The 19,278-nt window shown below is 41.5% G+C and overlaps 1 protein-coding gene across 2 annotated transcripts; it reads right to left on the bottom strand.

Moving 5' to 3' along the window:
* Positions 1–1,710: 1,710 nt before the first annotated feature.
* Positions 1,711–14,834, bottom strand: LOC146440337 (b(0,+)-type amino acid transporter 1-like). Of its 2 annotated transcripts, none has more exons than XM_085056956.1 (7): positions 14,740–14,834; positions 11,137–11,918; positions 9,372–9,505; positions 6,410–6,539; positions 4,020–4,144; positions 3,499–3,586; positions 1,711–2,429 (listed from the first exon to the last, which is right to left on the bottom strand). In XM_085056956.1, the coding sequence occupies exons 1-7, from the start codon at positions 14,765–14,767 to the stop codon at positions 2,196–2,198; spliced, it is 1,521 nt and encodes a 506-aa protein (XP_084913082.1). In that variant the 5' UTR covers positions 14,768–14,834; the 3' UTR covers positions 1,711–2,195. The 2 variants fall into 2 exon arrangements, with proteins under 2 accessions (XP_084913082.1, XP_084913083.1); XM_085056957.1 differs by lacking the exon at positions 14,740–14,834 and adding an exon at positions 13,485–13,544.
* Between the last annotated feature and the right edge of the window lie 4,444 nt (positions 14,835–19,278).

The following is a 19,278-nucleotide window of genomic DNA, read 5'->3' as shown; positions in this document are numbered from 1 at the left end:
ACAAGTCTATTTATTCAAAGTGCTAAATCTTTTTGTGTTCTTTATTAGAGCACAGCCCCATGTGGTAGGCTTCATAAATAGGTGTAGGAAATAGAACTTGTTTCCAAAAGATTATAATCAGAGAAATTGTATTATCTTAATTTTATGGTCAGTAGCTGAGATGCAACTCCTTTAAGAAGTTTCCCTGACATCAGATGAAGAGCCTGGAGCAGTGGGGGGAAGGTAACCTAAAGCTCCTGACCTCATCAGTCCTTTTAAGTACATCCTCTACTTTAAGAGAGGCATCCCAAGAATTTTACATTGTCAAGGGATTCAGGAGGGAGGGAAAACTGTTCCTCCATCGACCTTTGTTGGCAATTCCAGTAAAAACCAGCGGAAGGAAATACTCCTAAACACTGTTAAAGCTAAGGATTTGGATGAGTGACAACTGGCCTATCCCATTATCATACCTAATACTTGGAAAAACAGACTGTTGGTGCATCTCTGTAGCTGCTGGTATCACCACTCAGAGGAACAGAAGGGGTGGCATTGCAGAATGAGATTGTAATCAGACACACAGCTCTGGGATGGGCTGGAAGAAACCTGGAGGATCAAGTGACCCTGGTCAGGGATCATAGCAGTTAGGCAAGAGGTAGCAGTATTGCAGCGGGTTCTGTAGAAGAATGCAGACAGAAAGTTGACCTGAATAACTTTTAGTACTTTCAGATCTAACAAGGCATTTTAGGGACTAACTCCTAGACTTTTTAGTCTATGACAGGACAGGTCTCATCCTGGAACAATCTAGAAAAACTGGAAGAAAACAGCATATAACACCTCTCCTTCCCCTAGAACAGGAAGAAAACATTTGAGCCTCAGGATAATGGGAAACAATAGTGATTTCACCGTGTTAGGTGTGGGTAAGAGCACAGCCCATGACTTTTTTGCTGTGCCTTTAGAATCTGTGGTGGAAATGGCTGTGGTGGAAAATGTAAGAGAACTGAGATCTCACCACCTTCTTGCACACAACTCCAAGGCCGCACTGCCCCCACAGTGAAGAAATGTTCCCTAAGTCCAGCCTGTACATCTCAAGCCACAGCTTGTGGCTGTTGCTATGAGTTGCCATTACACAGAAGGCTCTGCAGTCTTCACAACTCCATCTTGAACAGCAAGGACCAACACTGGTTGCCTTATTTCAGGTCTTGAGTCCAAAGAGGGAGTGTTTCCTTGATCTGCTGGCCACTCTTCCCCTAATGTAGCGCAGTATGTGGTTTCTTTAATTCCTACTCAGAATGTCTTGCTGGCACATAGGCTCCAGAGCTTTTGGTTGGTTAGTTTTTGGTTTTGTTTTTTTGGGTTTTTTTGTTTGTTTTTTGGTTTGTTTTTTTGTTTTTTTTTTTTTTTTGTTGTTGTTGTTGTTTTTTTGGGGTTTTGGGTTTTTTTTTGTTTTTTCTCAATTTGTAACAAAATAAGTTATTTGTCTTCAGGGGAATTATGGGAAGCATATTGGGTGAATGTTAGTACTTGAGTGATGCTACTTGTGTCCTCATCATGAATGGATGGATCCCAGATGACAAGTGTGTTCTTAACTGAGTAAACTGATGGAGCTTTAAAGCACTTCTTGTCTTGTGTCAGAGGTTTCTAGGAGATGTGGGATGATTTTTGAGGCAGAGAAAGGACTGTTGTGACTGTGCACCTGGGACTGGAAGAGGCAAGGTCTTCCCAGAGTGAATACCAGAGTGAAAAATGTTTTATTTTTTGTGGGCATGGTGAGCCCTTGCTTTATTGATTTGAGAAGCTCTGCAGTCACAGTGGGCAGAGCTAGGTGGAAATAATTAAAGATATTTCCAGGAATGGCTTAGGGACCCAGCCTGCTATAGGAATAATATTTCATTGCCTGTCTTTTGATGCCTTTTACCTTGAAATAAGATCTGAGATTTTGACAAACAGCCCTTCTTGAGACAAAAAATACAAAAGCACATATTCCTTTGGAATCTGTATGTAATTTGCCAAGGCAGAGCTGAAAAGGAGAAAAACATGTCCCCAGAATTTTAAGAAAACCTGAGGAGTCATTACTGTAGTCCATCACAGCTGGACACTTAGTGTCACTCTCATTCTACTCATTCCTCTTTACAGAAGAATCTTCTCTGAGCCTTGAAAACCAAGGAGTTGGGATAAAACAAGAGGTGCAGACAGCCATGGGAAGGGAGGATGTTATCTCAGTTTACATCCTTGGTAGTTGGAGCGACTTCCAGCAACAGCTGGAGGTGTAAAGTGACTCTCTGTAAAAAGCGAGGGTGGTACTTGAAGCGAACCAGTGGGAAATAAAAAATGATGCCACTGAAAATGAACAGGATGATGTAGAGGATCTCTATTTGGGGTTGATCAATAATGGGAGCTAACACCAGGTACACAGCTGCAATCAGCACGATTATGGGGATGATAATTGGGACCTGTGAAAGCAAAACATCAGCATAAAAACTCATGTAATTCTGTGCCACTGTGGGTCTGGACAATCCTGGAACTTCTGCAGAAGGTTTTTTAGATTAAACCTTTCTGCAGCCTGAAGTATTACCTAGAAATATCAAGTAATCCAGACATAGTCTTTCCCAGGCTACCCCCACTCCAAGTCTGAACATCTCTGCAAGCGCTACACCACTAAAACACACCTTAATCCCTGGTCTTGCCTGCCCTCTTAGACCTGAAGATGCAAACTCCTGGGTTTAGTGCCAGGTCTGTGTTTGCTCTCCTTACTACCTGGCATCTAAAAGCCAAGCCATAGATAAAACACATAGCAATTTTATACAAATTAACTTAGCACCCTTGCACAAAAAGGTTTATTCACGTGTTGACAGACAGGTGGACAGGCAATCTCAGAAGCAATTTCTGTAAGCCTGGTCAGAAAGCATTTAAACTTCAGTTTGAAGCCACCCTTCCTCAAAGGAGGGTGGCTTGTGCATTCACTAATAATCCTCAGTCACTGAGGAAGCACTGCAGATTAGCTCACTCATGGCATCAGAGGAAGGACACATGACTCTTGATTTCCTTCCTTTTAGCTGTTTTGTGGGGAACAAACCTGTCCCCTGGTCACCTCAAAGGATTTGGGGCATTCTGCCTATGTTATTTCTTCCTCTGCAAGGTTCTTACACCTGAGCTACCCTCCAGGAAGTTTGCCCAAGGTCTGCAAGCATAAACAGATGATTACAATGTTGATCAGAATCATCCTTCATTTACCACTTACATCTTTTAGGAAAAAAAAAGGATATGGTAGATATATTTTTCATAGTGAGGAGGCAGGGCATTATTAGCTTATCAAGACAGAGAATTTGACCCTCACTTATGCCTGTACACTCACCCTGTATCACCCCGTGTTGACTTTGCTGAGACAAAATTGAAATTTAAAAACTAAGGACAACAACAATAAATTTATAAGCCACCAGTGCTCACTCTTTTCTCTTCACGTTCTCTTAGCCATTTGGACAATATAGGAAAATATTTGAGAGTTTTATGTGATTACTTTACCTTGTAAGATCTTGGCAGTTCTGGTTTCTTGATTTTTAAATACAGGAGCCCAGAAATAGTCATGCCATAGAAAAGCCATGCCATAAAACTGGAAGAAAAGGAAAAAAAAATAGATAGCATTAAACTTGGGATGAGATCATCCAGGAATGTCAGGCCTGCCTTACAGATCCCAGATGTTAATATCGCCAATTAAAAAGGTGAATATTGACATAAATTTAGTAGTTCTTCTATTTACTTCTTTTCTAGCACAAACAAGGAGAACTTCAGAATTATCTGAACATTACAGATTCATTTCAATGAGGATGAATCACATTCAGTTAAGTCTATTGGGACAGGAGCATTCATGCATTGCAAAGGTCCTGGTTCCCAAGCTCCTTCTTTTCTTTCTTCCCTCCTCCTCTCCCCAGCATTGGTTAGAAAGCAATAGCCCAGGCTCAAAACAATATTGCAAGAAAACACCTATAAACAATGTAAAACCCAGGAGCACAGGGGATATGAACAGACACCCTACACACACATACCTGAAAAAGTTCACAATACTGGCGAAGCTTCCTGATATTATCATTATTAAAGACATAGCAGATGTAAACAGTAGAGCAGGGGAAGGCGTGAGGCATCGCACATGAGCCATGGACAGAATGTCTGGCTGAAAAGCAAAGCAAAACACTGTATCATCATATCATGGACTCAGAGGTCCTTATTCATCCCTCTCAGCTGCTGGTGGGAGCTTTGCCCACAGCCAGAGCCACTAGTAGTCAGCAAAGAAACATCATATAAAACCAGACCAGCTCTGAGGAGTGTAAATACAGAAAACTCTCTCAAAGGTATTTTTATTGTGTCCCACTGATTTCATATGAAATATGCTCAGTTTGAGCAGGCAAGATGAGGTTTTCAAACTACTGATGTGACAGACAAAGGCTGAGTCAAATTAGAGCTTTTCTGACTACCATAAGGACCTTTTGCCTTGGTCCCATTCTTCTGCCCTCCGTCATATCTCTCTGGGACTTGACTTCGCTTGGGATGACTGGAAAATGAGCCAAGGATTGCTCCTGAAACATTTATGTAATTAACCACAAATTAAAACAGGACTTGTTTCAGAACACTGAGAGGATTAGTAGCCTCTTTATTGTTTGTTTCATTGGGAAAGTTTAATGAGAAAGGCTACTTTCATTTTCATTTAATTGTATTTTTAATTCCCAACTAAAATACCATGCAAAGATCCTTGCTAGAGATGAGTGTCTGAGAAATGGCATAAACATTCAGCTTGTAGTTTGGTATGGTCAGATTCAGACTATCTGTGAACTGCTTAGCACAGAGCCTGACATGATACAGCAGACACTGCCCTCAGAGAGACAAGTTGAGGAACCAGTAACCAACGAAACCAGGAACCACTGAAACCAGGAACCACCAAAACCACTAATGACCAGTCCAGCCATCTCCACCAACCTGGTCATTCATATATATAAAAGATTCCCTGCTGTGAACCAGGAGCAGAGCTGGTGTGGAATCATAGATTCATAGAGGGATTTGGGTTGGAAGAGACCTTAAATATCATCTAGTTCCAACATCCCTGCTGTAGGCAGGGACACCTTTCACTAGACCAGGTTGCTCAGAGCCCCATCTAGCCTAGCCTTGAACTTCCAGGGACAGGGCATCCACACCCTCTCTGTGCAACCTATTTCAGTGCCTTCACACCTGAGAACAGAAATGCTAGATGCTGTGGGTGGGAAGGACCAAAAAAAGCAGAGAGGTTTGGGAGGAACACAAGAGGCCTGCTCAAAACAGAGAAGGACAAATACAGCTCAGCCTTTTCTATCCTCTTTTTGGAGAATTGTGGGTGTGTGAGGGCTGTACCTGTGAGGCAGGGGGTCTATATCAGCAGCTGGGATGGGGCAGCAACCTCAGGGGTTTGTGTACCCAGGTACCAGCAACTGGGGAGACTGGGATCCAGGGGCTGAGTGTCTGAGCCCAACTGCTGGAGGGACCCACACTGTACAGAAATAGTGTACATACGTTTCTATATGTATTTCCCACTAACAGAACCCTGATCAGCCAGAGAGGGTAACCAAGGCCCTCAGTGCTGCTTGTGCTGTTTGTGTGAGCCCCAGGTGTGTCTCTGTGTGCAGCTCTGTGTGCCCTGCCGTCTGTGTATGTACATATAGAGCTCTACACGTATGTATGTATGTGTGTACATAAATAGGTTTCATACCTGTGTTTGTCTGTGTGTGGCTACTGAGAATACATGCTGGACTTACTGGTTGGACCAGGGAGGGGGGAGCTGCAGCAGCCTGACCTCCACTGGGGTACCAGATTTGGCCCACCTAACAAAGCCAATGATAAACACAAGCTAGGAGAGATGTAAGGCTTGGTGTCACCTTGTAATTGGTATGAAGCTTGAAGAGCAGAGATATCTTATGGTTCATCTAAGCTGGATTACCAATGAGAAGACTGGAACACCCCTGACACCAATCTGTGTATCAGTATAACGTGCCAAGGCAGCTGGCTGGTGCTGGGCTGGCTTCCCAGTGCAAGCAAACGTGCCTTACAGTACACAAGCATGGCAAGATTCCCCTTTCCGGGCAGATATATTGGCTAGGTCACCCCACAGCCTGTTCCTGGTGCTCCAGTGCAGCAGTATTTCAGTGGTTAATTTCAAAGCTATTCTTAAAATTCAGGCTAGATGTGAATATGTATCTTTTTTGAAAGTATCTGACTGAAGAAGAAAGCCCAGAGACAACATGTACAACTTGTATTTAAAAAAGATGGGGATTAAAGTCTTTGAGCAAGGAACAAACCCCTTGACGAGCTATCGCTCTGCCAGTTGAACATACTCAGTGTTTTCCTCTCTGCTTTAGTGTCACAAGCAGGTGAAGTAGCTCAAAGCAAGCCAGACCCCTTTTTTTGTGCTTACCATATGGCCCTCCCTGGCAGCAATGTAGCACACGCGGCCTCCGCTGAAGAACGTGCCATTCGATGAACCAAATGTAGACAGGGCCACTGACAGGGAGATGAGCCATGCCCAGCTGCCTAGGACTTTATCCCTGAGGTGGAAAAGAGTTCACAGAATAAGATGCACTTTGTATATATTTTCAATACTCACTGTAGAACCAGACAGGTTTCTTCCCTCCATTATTCTTGTATTATACTGAACTTTTTCCTGAAATTTTTCTAATGATTTAAAGTCTTCTTGCAATTCTGATAATATTTAGTGACTAGTAAGTTTGCCTTGTCAGAGAGCTTTTCTTCTTGCTTGGTGTACATATATATATCTACATCTATCCACACTGCAATGGTGTACAAAGACACCACAACAGGTAAAACCACCTATTTTATGTATTGATTCTGTGGCAAGAAGCCTAAAGATACCAGTGTCAAACCAATAATATTAGCTTGGAAATCACAGAAAAACTGTTCCAATCACACTGGAAGAAATATTCTGCATTATAGCCTCTTCCTCGATATGCATAAAATTTTAACCCTTTAATCCCACATACACCTATTACTGTTATTCTGTGAATCACACTTAAGACAAAGCAGTGGTTTGAATTCCAGACATTTGATTCTACAACATGATCAGATATTTCTGGTTTGCTTTCTCCTTAACAGAAGTAGCAGAGGTACAAACAGAGTTCAGGGTAAACATTTGGAAGGAATGATAATCTTCTCACCTAAAAGTGAAGATTGTCTTCTGGAATGAAGCAGCATTAGGAGTATTGATTGAGTAATAAATGCTGGTGTTTGTGGTAATTATCACATACACAAACACTCTGTTTATATAAATGGCAAAAATCCAAAACTCCAAAGTTTTTTAGACCATTTTATTTATAAGCAAACCAAAACCTGTAGTTGCTATTAAATCACTGTCATCAAAGAAACCCTGGGAAGGGTTTCCTGAGCTTCTTTTGTTTCCTTAGCTTCTTCTGCACCTCTCACCACTGAACAATGTTTCTTTCTCAAAGTTTTTCTCTTATATGGGGAAAAAATGCATTTAAATGTGACAAGTCCTCCTCTGGCTTCTTTATACTCCTCCCATTCTTTCTTAATGGCCAGAATAGCTGCATCTCTTGCTTGTGAGCCACAACCATCACCCCCTCCACCTGTCCCCAAGCTTTTGAGTCCCCAGCTTTCCTGTCACTAGTTCAATATTTCTTCCTGAATTGCACTCTTGGGTGAAAAGGTTAATCAGGCAGGAAACGGAGATGTGTTACAAAGGAAGAAACTCACGAATAACTTGCTAATTAGGAATTATGGGAAAGGAAGTGCAGGGAAAGTTCATGACACTGCAGCTTAGTGAGGCTTTGTAACGTGCTCAAACAAAGCACTAGACCTTTAAAAGCTCCTACTTATAATGACATGAAAGGCTATTAGAGAACACATCCAGCAAGAGCTCAGTCAGATCTTCAAATGGGAGATCTTGTGAAATGCACACAAAAGCAAAGCTGCTGCTGACTTTTTAGGAAGAGGATGAGCAGCACATAATCTGTGGATACACCATGTTGTCATTTCTGCCAGACAACTCATTTAGGGCTATCAGGGATTCTGTGTCTTTGGAAATATTTAGACTAAGGCTGGATGTTCTGGTGGGAGACCATTGATGGTGTTGACACCTCTCATGATGGTCCCTTCCTTCTCTTCCTAACTTGTCTTGCACAGAAACTGTTTAATGTCACCAAACACTTCAAGTTGATGGAAGGTCAAAATTGCTTCTGCGTAGCTCTGGAAAAGCACAAGCCAATTAATGTTACAGTTACCAAAGGCTACCCAACGTGTATATAACACCTCTCAAACGTGTTGAGATCAGTATCATTTCCATTTCCCTACAGATGGAGAAACTGAGCCAAACGACTCTGGTCTGTGCTAATTTCCAGGTTCCAGGTAGACAGGATTCACCCAGCTGGCTTCTGTCTCACTCCCAACCCCCTGCTCCTGCATGGATGGGCAGCACATTGCCCTCTCAATTTCCCTTGAAATATCTAAAATGTGGGTCATTTTTCACCCCCCCAGGTCTGGATATTTACCCTGACTGCATTTCCCCAGTGCCTGTGGGGAGATGTTCCTGACATGGCCTTCACATCTCCTTTATGGACACTTTCCATGAGGTAAAACATGAGTTGGGGGGGAGCTACAAACTCCCAGTGTAAACGAACGGGAATGGGGAGCAAGGGATGTGCCATCTGGGTAACCTACATGCACCTTGGAGACCATGGCCAGATGGAGCTGGTCAGCCTTGGCCTCATAGAACCATAGAATTATGGAATTATAGAATTATTATAGAATTATAGAATTATAGAATCATAGAACAGTTTGGGTTGGAATGGACCTTGAAGATCATTCTGTTCCAAGCCCCTGCTATAGGCAGGAACACCTCCCACTAGACCAGGTTGCTCAAAGACCCCTCCAACCTGACCCTGAACACTTCTTGGGATGGGGCACCAACAGGTTTTCTGGGCAACTTGTGCCAGTGCCTCACCACCCTCACAGTAAAGAATTTCTTCCTTATGCATAATCTAAACCTACTCTCTTTCAATTTGAAGCCATTCCTGCTTGTCCTACCACTACATGCCCTTGTAAAATGTCTCTCTTCAGCTCTCTTGTAGCCCCTTTAGTCACTGGAACAAGCTAAAAGGTCTCCCTGGAGCTTTCCCTCTGCCAGGCTGAACAGACCCCTCTCTCTCAGACAGCAGTGTTCTTCAGCCCTCTGGGCATCTTTGTCACCCTCTTCTGCTCTGTAACAAGTCCTGACAGGTCTTCTTGGCGTGACCAAGGCAGTGCTGCCATTCCCTCCGGGAATAACATTTAAATCTCCTGAAACTCAGGAGAGAACCAGTATTTCTTGGGGCTGCATTGCCCATGCTGCCCCACGCAGAGCTCACCCCCAAGTGACGGCCACAGCTCCTGAAGACAGCAGCTCAGAGGGAGTCATGGCTGCCAAGTAGCTCACATTTACCAGCAAATACAGGCACGTAACCAGAGGAATGGCAATCATCAGAGCTCTGGGAAGGGTCACCTGGAAATGGGATGACAGCAGTGTTAGGGGCAGCACATTTCTTCCTGCACTGTGCTTTTTTTGTTTGTTTTGTTTTTGCCACCACCCACATCTCTCATTCAAATTCCTCCACTCACTAAACTTTTCCTCATAACAAGACGTAGATCCTGATTCACATGTCAGTTTTCACACCAGTCTCCCAAAGAGGTCAGGCAAACACTAAGGTTGTACAGTTCCAAAGTTAGTCTAAAAAACTCCACAACCAACCAAATAAAATAAATCAAACAAAAATAACCCACCAAATCTTATTTAAAAGATTTTTTTTTGTAGCTGCCCAAGACATCTTTTGTATATTTCTTGATTACTTTAACATTGATTTATTTGTTACTAGTGTGTTATGTCTTGTGTGCTGCATCTTCCCATAAACATCCCACTGCCACGGACAAATTTCCAGTGTGTGTTGCATCACATTTAACACTTGTACAGTTTAAATCAAAGCAGGGGTTTGATCTCAAAATCTCAAAGGGGATTTGTTCTAGAAAAGAAATATTTCTTTTTTTCTTGGTGGCAGGATTGTGTCTTAGAATACCACGGGATCATTTTAAGATTCAATAAAATCAACAGTGTCTTATGCAACTGAAAATACTGGGAAATGGCAACTGTATGCATCTAAGAACCTGAAATATAAATTTTTGCATTCCCCATTCTCAACACAAGACAAGATATGGCAATTCCTACTGTTGTTGTCTCCACTCTGGAAGGGCCTGAATATCAGTGCTCATGATCCTGTGGGAGAGAACGGACCTGAGATCTTTGCCGCCATTTAGGTTAATATTTAACTGTGTATTTTCATTTAATCTGTAGGATCTTGGGTGCTGCACTGGTAGAAAGCACGCTCTATACACTCTGCACTCACATGACTCTTACAAAATAAGAGTTGTTCACTGCTTCAGTGTTTAATCTGTGAAAATAGGTAATATGGCATAGAGAAGGCTGATGTGAGATGCAGATGAGTTACTTCAGTGCCTATAGCATGGACTGTACAATGCTAAAATGTAGATGTTTAAAGACAGGGATCATTCAGAGAGTTAGATTCCCTTTCCAGTGAGGCTTGGCTTGCTCTGAAGTTGACCCTCCATGCAACGGGAGAGATAAAGTGGTTTTCTCATGCATAGATTATGGATCAAGGCTTTTAGGGAATATGTGGTGTTAAGAATCCTTTATGGATTACAATAGTGAGAGCTTTTCTGAATAAATCTAGGTATCTTCAGCAAGATCCTCTAAACACTAAGATGAAACTTCATCCCCAAAGCATCCAAGTGCTGCCTAATATTTTTTTTTCCAGTCAGTGGAGTATTTTAGAACTTTCATAGGATCACAGGATGGTTTGGATTGGAAGGGACCTTAAAGATAATCTAGTTCTAACCCCCATGCCATGAGCAGGGATTCTTTCCACTGCACTAGGTTTCTCAAAGCCCCACACAAGCTGGCCTTGGACACTTCCAGGGATGGGGCATCCACAATTTCTCTTGTGTCAGTGCCTCGCCACCTTCACTGTAAATCTCTTGATTACCACTCTTAACACAAACACAGATAGAATAAAACACATTAATAGCAGGATTAAGTAAAACTCAGCTCGCTCACTCACTCACCTCAGGCTTCTTCAGTTCCTCAGTTACATAATTTAGGTTGTTCCATCCATCATAGGACCAGAGTCCCTGGTAAAATGCCACTCCAATTGTCCCAATACCTGCAGTTGTGCCTTGAAAACCATTTTGGAAACTCTGAGTTTGTCCCTTGGCAAGCAGCACCATCCCACCCACCACAATCACCAACAAAGCCAAGAGTTTGGCAGCTGTAAAAATGTTCATAACAGATGTTGCCAGCCTCACGTTGAGACAGTTGATGATAGTTAAAATCAGGATGCAGGCAGCAGCTGTACATTTGACGGCAACCTGCGGAGACGAGCAACCTGGGTAGAACGGTGCAATGGCGTACTCAGCGAAGCTCAGACAGACAGCTGCCAAGCCAGCTGGTCTCACCAGGATGACAGAAGTGTAGGCGAAAAGGAAAGCAGGAAAAGAACCAAAAATCCTCAAAATGTAAATATATTCTCCTCCAGACTCCTTAATTATTGTTCCAAGCTCAGCGTATGACAAGGCTCCAAACATGGCCAGGAGACCACATGCTGCCCAGATCAGCAGGCTGCTGGCAGGGTTCCCCATGTGATGAAGGACCCACTCTGGGGACATAAAGATCCCTGAGCCTATCATGGTGCCTGCAATTAATGACACGCCGCTAATCAGGCCAACCTCTTGTTTCAGTCTTAACTTCTCCTTCCCCTCACTCAGATCTGTGGACGAATGAACTGGATCTGTCGTCTTCCTTTCCCTCATTGTGGAAATGTGAGGAGATGTTGTTGCAAGGAGAGAATCTGAAAAACGATTAAGACATTTGAAGAAGGACTATCTCAGTCTTTGAGGTTTAGTTAATAATTACAAAAGTCACACTGAACACTGTTGAGAAACACAAACTTATCTTCTGCATTTCACATACTTTCATTACCCATCTTATCTCGGTAATTTATTATGCCAAGTTTGATTATCCCTGAATCTTACTGCAAGCAATTGTAATGGATAGCATCCAACACCACCTCAGAATCATTCAGCACGTTACTGGACTGTGATCCTGGTTATCTCTCCTTTAAATTATACTTCAAATGGCATCTGAAATAAGGATGTGGTAAGCAAAGTCCTCTTGCAAATCTGTACTTTATTCTTTGTTTAAAAGTCAATGTTCAAGCACCCGCTTCAGTGCTCAATCATATTTTCAATCTTCACTGTAACATGTTCAAACAAACAAGTCTGCTGGCCAGCATGCTATGGCTTTGCTCAACAAGGAACATTTCCAGTGTCTTGATCAAAGAAACAGAAATGTTTTGCTAAAAACAGTCCAGAGACTCTTTTTCTGCATAGTAGTATATATAGTATATATATATATATAGTATATATATAGTATATATATATATATAGTATATATAGGGGCAATATGGTCTTTTTCCAGTTTTAGAAAGCACAGGAAGAGAAAGTGTAAAGGCTACAATTACATTTTTCAAGGGCCTTTTTACCATTGTACAAAAGGTGTGCACACTCTTACCAGGCCACAATCTTCTTTATCACAACTCATCATACACATATTTCATTGCACACATGAGAGAAACACCGTACAAGCTTTTGAAGATACCTCTGACCCTTAGTTAGATATCTAACACATAAATTTCCAGACCTTGAGGCAAGTTTTGCTATAAATATCACTATTGTTACAGTGCATAAGGGTGTATTTTCTGATCTGTGATGTATGAAGTATTGAGCAGAAGGGAATTTCCACATGGATTCCTTTGAACATGAACTAAACTTTACTGGAGAGTTCCTGTCCTTGGAGGTCTCTTGCAAACTTCTGTTATGATAAGTACCAGAAGTGAGACCTTTCTCTGCCCTTCATGGTAACCACAGACCTTGAACCTTTAAAACTATCTGTCCTCCTCAAACATTTGAGCTAAAAAAAGCATGACTATAAACAGAGCAGTATTTTTATTGTTTGTTTAAAAATTCCTTCTAAATCATTTAGGCTTCTTTCTTTGCCTTTTTGTTAAAAAAAAAAACCAACAACAAAAAAAAAAAACCCCACAACCAAATATCTAAGTAGTTTTGCAGTTCTCTGCAAGAGGAGTCCAAGATAACACTTGGACCCTTAACAAAACTCATGGGTCCACAAGAAAAACATGTACAAGTCACATAATTTCTCATGCTAAGACATATAAAGTTGCTCAAATTTTATCATCAGATTGAAGGCCTTTAAGTTCTCTAAAGAAGAAAAAAACTCTCAAATCTCATTAAAAAGTAGGGGGGGTACAGTACACATGTTATTATTAGATTAAGGAAATAATGAGAAAAGTTTGCTGGGTTTTGTAAAGGATTTCAGAAGCTATTCCTAATCTCACCTCACTAGTATTCACTAGGAAATGGATGCCAGCTGATTTTCTCCTAATTTCAAAGTCACTTCTGGAAATTCAGAGCTGATCAAGTGATAGCTGTAACAAGAGCCAAAGGTTATACATTATCTGTCTAGTCGGCTTTTTAAGCCTTCACAGCAAAAGTGTGAGTTCTGAGAATAAACATACACCTTGTACTGCAAGGGTGCAAATTAATGCATTTCAAGTTAATGGTTTGCAAAGTGGTTGAGAACTTGGAGGGAGGCATCCCAGTTATGCAGAGTATTTTGGTTTGCTTTTACAAAGTGACAGTGCTCTTGTTGTCTGGTTTAGCTATTTGTAGTGTATTCTTTTTTAAATTGCAAATGACACTGTAAGGTGATGCTGGAATCCTCCAGAGGTCTAAAGGTCCAGTTTTCTCTGCACTACAGACACTCAACGTCTGTGTGCATCAATAAATGTATTATGTATACCAATCCTTTATTGAAAACAAAGGCACAAAATATGGTTAAATCAATGCTAAAGGAAAATTTAATCTGACTACAGGTAGTTAAGCATCCTTCTAGTAAGGTTATAGATATATTTTCCTATCTCTTCTCCTGTTTTAATGAAGCAACTTCTTTTCTGAAGGGTAAATGCAAGGTTCTTGGAGAGGATTTTTCCAAACCTTTACTGTTCTTGCTCCTAGAAATCAATAACTTTTAATCTAATGTAGTTGTACATTACTAGTTGTAATCTAGATGTAGGGGGAAAAAATTGAGAATTTCTTCAAACTTGATCATGTAAAAAAAAAATTCTGCAAGGCCACTCATATAACCAGAACTAATTAACTGGTATGTCAATAGCCTCAGTCAATTCCTAAAGGGAAGTCTATTTCCAATCCTAGATTCATTGTTACTCAGGTCTAACTGCCTCCACCTAAAGTAATAAGGAATCTAATTAATAATGATAAGAACTTGAGGCTATTCCTGTGGAAGTTAAGGCAGTCTGATTGCTTTGGATATTTTTTTCCATTGTCTTGTTCTTTTTTTGACTGATATTGGCAGTAAGGAGCAGCCATAAGATATTTTAGTCAAATGGATTGTCTCAAATTCAGTTTGTCAAAACTGACTATGTAAAAGGGCAACTCGCTGCTCCCTTCCAAAAGGGAGAAGGATAAGGAGGAGTGAAAAATACAAGTTCTGCTTTCCCCTTGTGTGGAGTAGCAGAGCTTTGCTGCTCATTGTCACTTAATAAATCGCCAACCTGAACAACTCTCACTTACCTTTGACACAGCAATGGGTGGTTGCCATCTACTGGTCCCAAGCAATAATGCGACATGGCTCAGTCCGCATTTGGGTTTAGCGTTTTGCTTTCCTGGCTGAAAAGAAAGCCTACCACAAGTATTTCTTCTTCAGCATTAAGGTAGCACAAATAGACCATATTCGAGTGGTGAGTAAAAATTCTCCATAATGTCCTTATGGTTATTTTTATCTCAGGAGCAACTATAAGGAGTAGAGAAAGCTAATTTAAAGTAAAGGCCAATGTCAGTGGCCAAAACTAGGCAAAACATGTGGGCAAATATTTTGCAATATTTAATTTTAGGTCCCAGGAGTGGTATTTGCAACACAGTTATGGGCTTGGTTTCCCTGTCCCACGCTTAGAAAAGAGTTGCAAATCTCAGGATGGGATTAAAAATAACCTGTAATCTGAGGGTGGAGCGGCCAAAACCATTGCCCATAACTTTCTTTGGAGGTAGACACCAATATTATACTTATAAAATTGTGCAGGGATCAAGATTTCTTTTTTTTCTTTTTCATTTAAATTAAAAAAAAAAACAAAAAACAAACAAACAACAAACACCAAGTTGTATAAGAGGTACTAAATGTTAGAGAATTCATCCAGGACATAAGATGTAGGTTTGATGGCTTTCTCTGCTTAAGAACATGGAAACCCACAAACCCATGTTGAGTACTCTCATCTCCAAAATGCAGGTTTTGAACTGCAGTTGCAGGCAGATCTTGGTGACTGTGCTTGCTATCTAAGCAGAGATGCCTGACTGAAAACAGAGAGGAAATAAAGTCCAGGAAAGTGGGGCTCTGAAACACATCTTGAGCCCAGAAGAAAAATTGGAGCAGAGAGACAACACACCCCAGATGTCCTGTGTGAAAACAAAGGAAAGAGGACTCATTGAGAAGTATCTGCCAGGGGAATGGACTCTCAGGCTCTACATCCAAAGTGCATCCTGGCTCTTCTCACATCTGAGACTGAAAAGAGCAGCTTTGGGCTTTGACCCCACTGGAGATGGCCTGGACCCACCAGCTCCTTTCATGTTGTTCCCAGGGGCCAGCAGTGCATGGTTTTCCCCAAGGCAACAGCGGTCCTGGCGTTAAAAGCAGGGTTCCTTGTGCAGCAAAGCTCTGGCTGGGATTTTTAAAATGCCAATGTGAGCTGCAACTAGCAAAAAAAAACTAGCTTGGGCTACTGGGAGTAGGATGGTAGTGTGGAAATTACATTTCTGAGGATGCAGGACAGCCTTAGGCTTCACAAGAATCATCACTAAAACTGAGCTGGTTTATATTTAGAGTAACTACCTTTCCCTGTCATGTTACAATAGCAGATCTGAAGTCAGGGCTTAAGAGTGAATCTAACACCCAATAATTTACCATAAACTGAGTTAGTACTCCCTGTCTGGGTCTGCAGCTGAGCTTGAGCCTCCCTGTTCCTGCTCAGCAAGGGCTCAGAATATTCTGGTTCTGCAACTATTAAACTTTGAAAGACTTGCTTTTGTTTTGCAGATAATTTGTATGAAAGTGTACTTGGTATCCCATGTTCCCAGTCAAACACTGCATATTTTGTTTAGTTATCTTACTGTGTTCAAGAGGAAGCTGCTAGTGTCATACTGCACCCTTAAAAACAAAGGGGTCCAGGTAGACTGGACGTACTTGAAGAAGGAAATCTCAAAGGCTTAGGAGCAGCCTGTCCCTATGTGCCAAAAGATGGATCATGGGAAAGAAAACCAGCCTGAGTGAATAGGGAGGTTTTGCTGGAGCCCAGGGAAAAAAAAAAAAAAAAAAAAAAAAGAATGTTTATGACCTTTGGAAGAAGGAGCAGGCAACTCAGAGAGAATATAAGGATGTCATTAGGTCATGCGGAGAGAAAGGTAATATTTGGTTAGACGTTGGACTTGTTGGCCTTGGAGGTCCAACCTTAATGATTCTATGATCCTAGCTGCTCTAAAAGATACTGATGGAATAAGATGAAATGAGAGCCACAGATGAAAAAATTACTACTTGTAAAAGTACTGATCCCACCTCTGCTTGCATAGGTCAAATTACTCTATCAAGTGTCATTGCTACTTTTTCTTTCACCCACTGAGGGAAATTATACAAATTTCTTCCTTCACTCCTCTTTACATTTGTATTTCCTGGGTTTATAGCTGTATATGTATACATTGCGTGTATGTACATGTGTATACATATATATGTGTGTATATATATATAAAATCTGTCCTGTTTTCTTTTCCTAGCAATACCTTAAATTAGCCTTAAAAATTTATTTGCATTTGTTTGTACTCTTAAGAACTCCTTTTAATTGTTGGAATCAAGTTTTCATTTATTTATTAAGTTTAATTCAAGATTAGATTGTCTTGTCCTCTACAAAGTCTGCTTTGCAGAATTGTTATGAAGTGAATGCTGTCATTACCAGAACACAAGTTTTTCATGAAAACTTTCTACCAAACAAGATTAAAAATAGAATTTAAACATGGCTCTATTTTCAGCTCCAAAATTCAATTCAATCACTGAAATGCATTCCTACATTTCTAAGTAGATGCACAGTAATACCTTCACTAACACTAGATGGTTTTATTATTTTTAAAATAAACTTTTACAACACACACTTAGAGCTTAACCTGCAAATCTAAATTCACTCTGTTAGGTAGCATTGTACAATAAAATGATCTGCTCTGTACAATTCCAGTGAGAAGCATAATAATAACAACATAGACTCAATTCCAGTTTTTCGTAGGTGAAAAGGGGACATAGTAACTGCAGGTACTAAACTGAATTCCTTAAACATTTCACAAAAAATTATCCATATTTTTGAATGAAACTCTGGACCAGAAGTGACTCTTAGGGCCCACAGAAGGCAGCTCCCTTCCCCAGCCAGCCCCACTCCTGCCCCAAAGTCTTTATCCCAATAACCCTGAGGACTGAAGTGCTGTTTGCCCACCAGCCTCTTTTCTTCCTAATCACCAAAGTAGTGGAAGCACCAGCTCTGGTAGTGTGGCACAGCGGAGGACCTACCCTACTACTGGGGGAGTAGAAAAAGCACATGGAGAACAACAGGAAGGAAAATAGGGTAACGTTGCTCGCAGCAGCTGGTTAAAGTTTTGTGAGCTGCCTCCGCCTGTTTGCTTTCCCTGGGCCACAGTGGGGAGCGCAGGGTGGGGCTGGGTGGCTTATCACCCTTCCACTGCTCTCTCCCCACGCGGGGGTGGGATGTGCTTCAGCTCACAGTCAGGGCCAGCGTGAGGGCAGGGTTTGCCCCTACGTGCCCAAAACATTTCATTTACGGAGTGGCTATAAGCTGTATGATGGGCTATGGGCCATGCTTACAGCTCTGTGAAATTGATCTCCTGGGATAAGCTTAGCCAGGGACAAGGGGGCTCAGCCAATCTCCATGCCAGTTACTGCCTAGCTTCTCAAAGAGCTAGGACAAAGGGTTAATTTTAATGCTGCTTAATTATAACATCACTTATACTCTGTCAAATATAATGTAAAAACCAATGTTTGCCTGGAAAGTCACATAAGTTATGACACTCTTTTATGTCACTGGCTGGTGCTTTATGAAGTTACAATAAACATGTATTTTCCAGTTAATGATTCATCTTGTGCATTTTTACCAACAGATAAACTAATGATCTTGGGAAGACAGTGATGTGTTGAAGTTGTAATTCCTCCCATCTGTATGCTTTGGTTAAAGCTAAAAATAGATATGAATAAAAAGAAGGATGAAATGGATTAAGCATCTTTTCTTGGTCTTCCAGGGGAAGTGTGCATGGGACATGGGGAGCAAGTTTCAACCCCATTTGGGAAATTTTCATTTGAGATTGTGTGAAGAAAAGAACTACGCTTAAAGACTTGGAGGACTCTTTTGGTCTAGAGATCATAGCTCCCTAATTGCCCTTGTCAGCGAGGCAGTCAGCATGATGTAACATGGATGTACAGTATTGTTCTCTTGAATGAAAATTGCATGTGTCTACAGACGTTGTCTTTTTAGACCTTAGCCAAAATGAGTAGAAAGGCACTCTTATTTGCACATATAAACTTCCTGATTTGCAATCCACTAACAGGATGTATTACAAGGGAATAAGTTTTCCAGCCGAACTGGATTTCCGTCTGGAGCCAGCTCAAGCCAGTAGGCAAAGCAAGCCACAGGCTGCAGGGTGTGGTCTCATGCCTACTGTTCTTGTGCCAGGGAAATGGGAATTGATTATTCCCATTTGAAGAGCTAATCTGTGCCTCCCATTTGCAAAACTCTTTGTTCCCAGTGTCACAGAGACAGCAAAGGTATAGCTATCTGGGTGGTGGGTTGCTCCTCCAGTAGCTCCTGCAGGAAAACAAAGTGCTTCTCTTCCCTCTCACCCTGCCTTTCCCATTTTCTGCTCCAGATGCTGGCTCACCCTTGGGTCCCCACCCCAGCACTGGGAGTGTGGATGCACAAACAGCTGTTGGGCCCTGATAACATATTAGCTGAAGACAAGGGTCCTTACTGCAAGAAAGGGAGAGGTGACTCAAAACCCCCTTGAATTTTGCTATAT

This window comes from Lichenostomus cassidix, chromosome 3 (assembly GCF_008360975.1).
Source record: "Lichenostomus cassidix isolate B80296 chromosome 3, HeHo_3.0, whole genome shotgun sequence".
Classification (NCBI taxonomy): Eukaryota; Metazoa; Chordata; class Aves; order Passeriformes; family Meliphagidae; genus Lichenostomus; species Lichenostomus cassidix.
This window is presented reverse-complemented; position numbering and strand designations above follow the sequence as displayed.

Excerpts from the sequence above, each read along its gene's own strand:
- LOC146440337 (XM_085056956.1), bottom strand. The coding sequence starts at position 14,767 with ATGGCAACCACCCATTGCTGTGTCAAAG. Across the intron at positions 9,506-11,136 it reads AGGAACTGAAGAAGCCTGAG|GTGACCCTTCCCAGAGCTCT; the intron begins GTGAGTGAGTGA and ends TCCCATTTCCAG. Across the intron at positions 3,587-4,019 it reads AGTATTGTGAACTTTTTCAG|TTTTATGGCATGGCTTTTCT; the intron begins GTATGTGTGTGT and ends CTTTTCTTCCAG.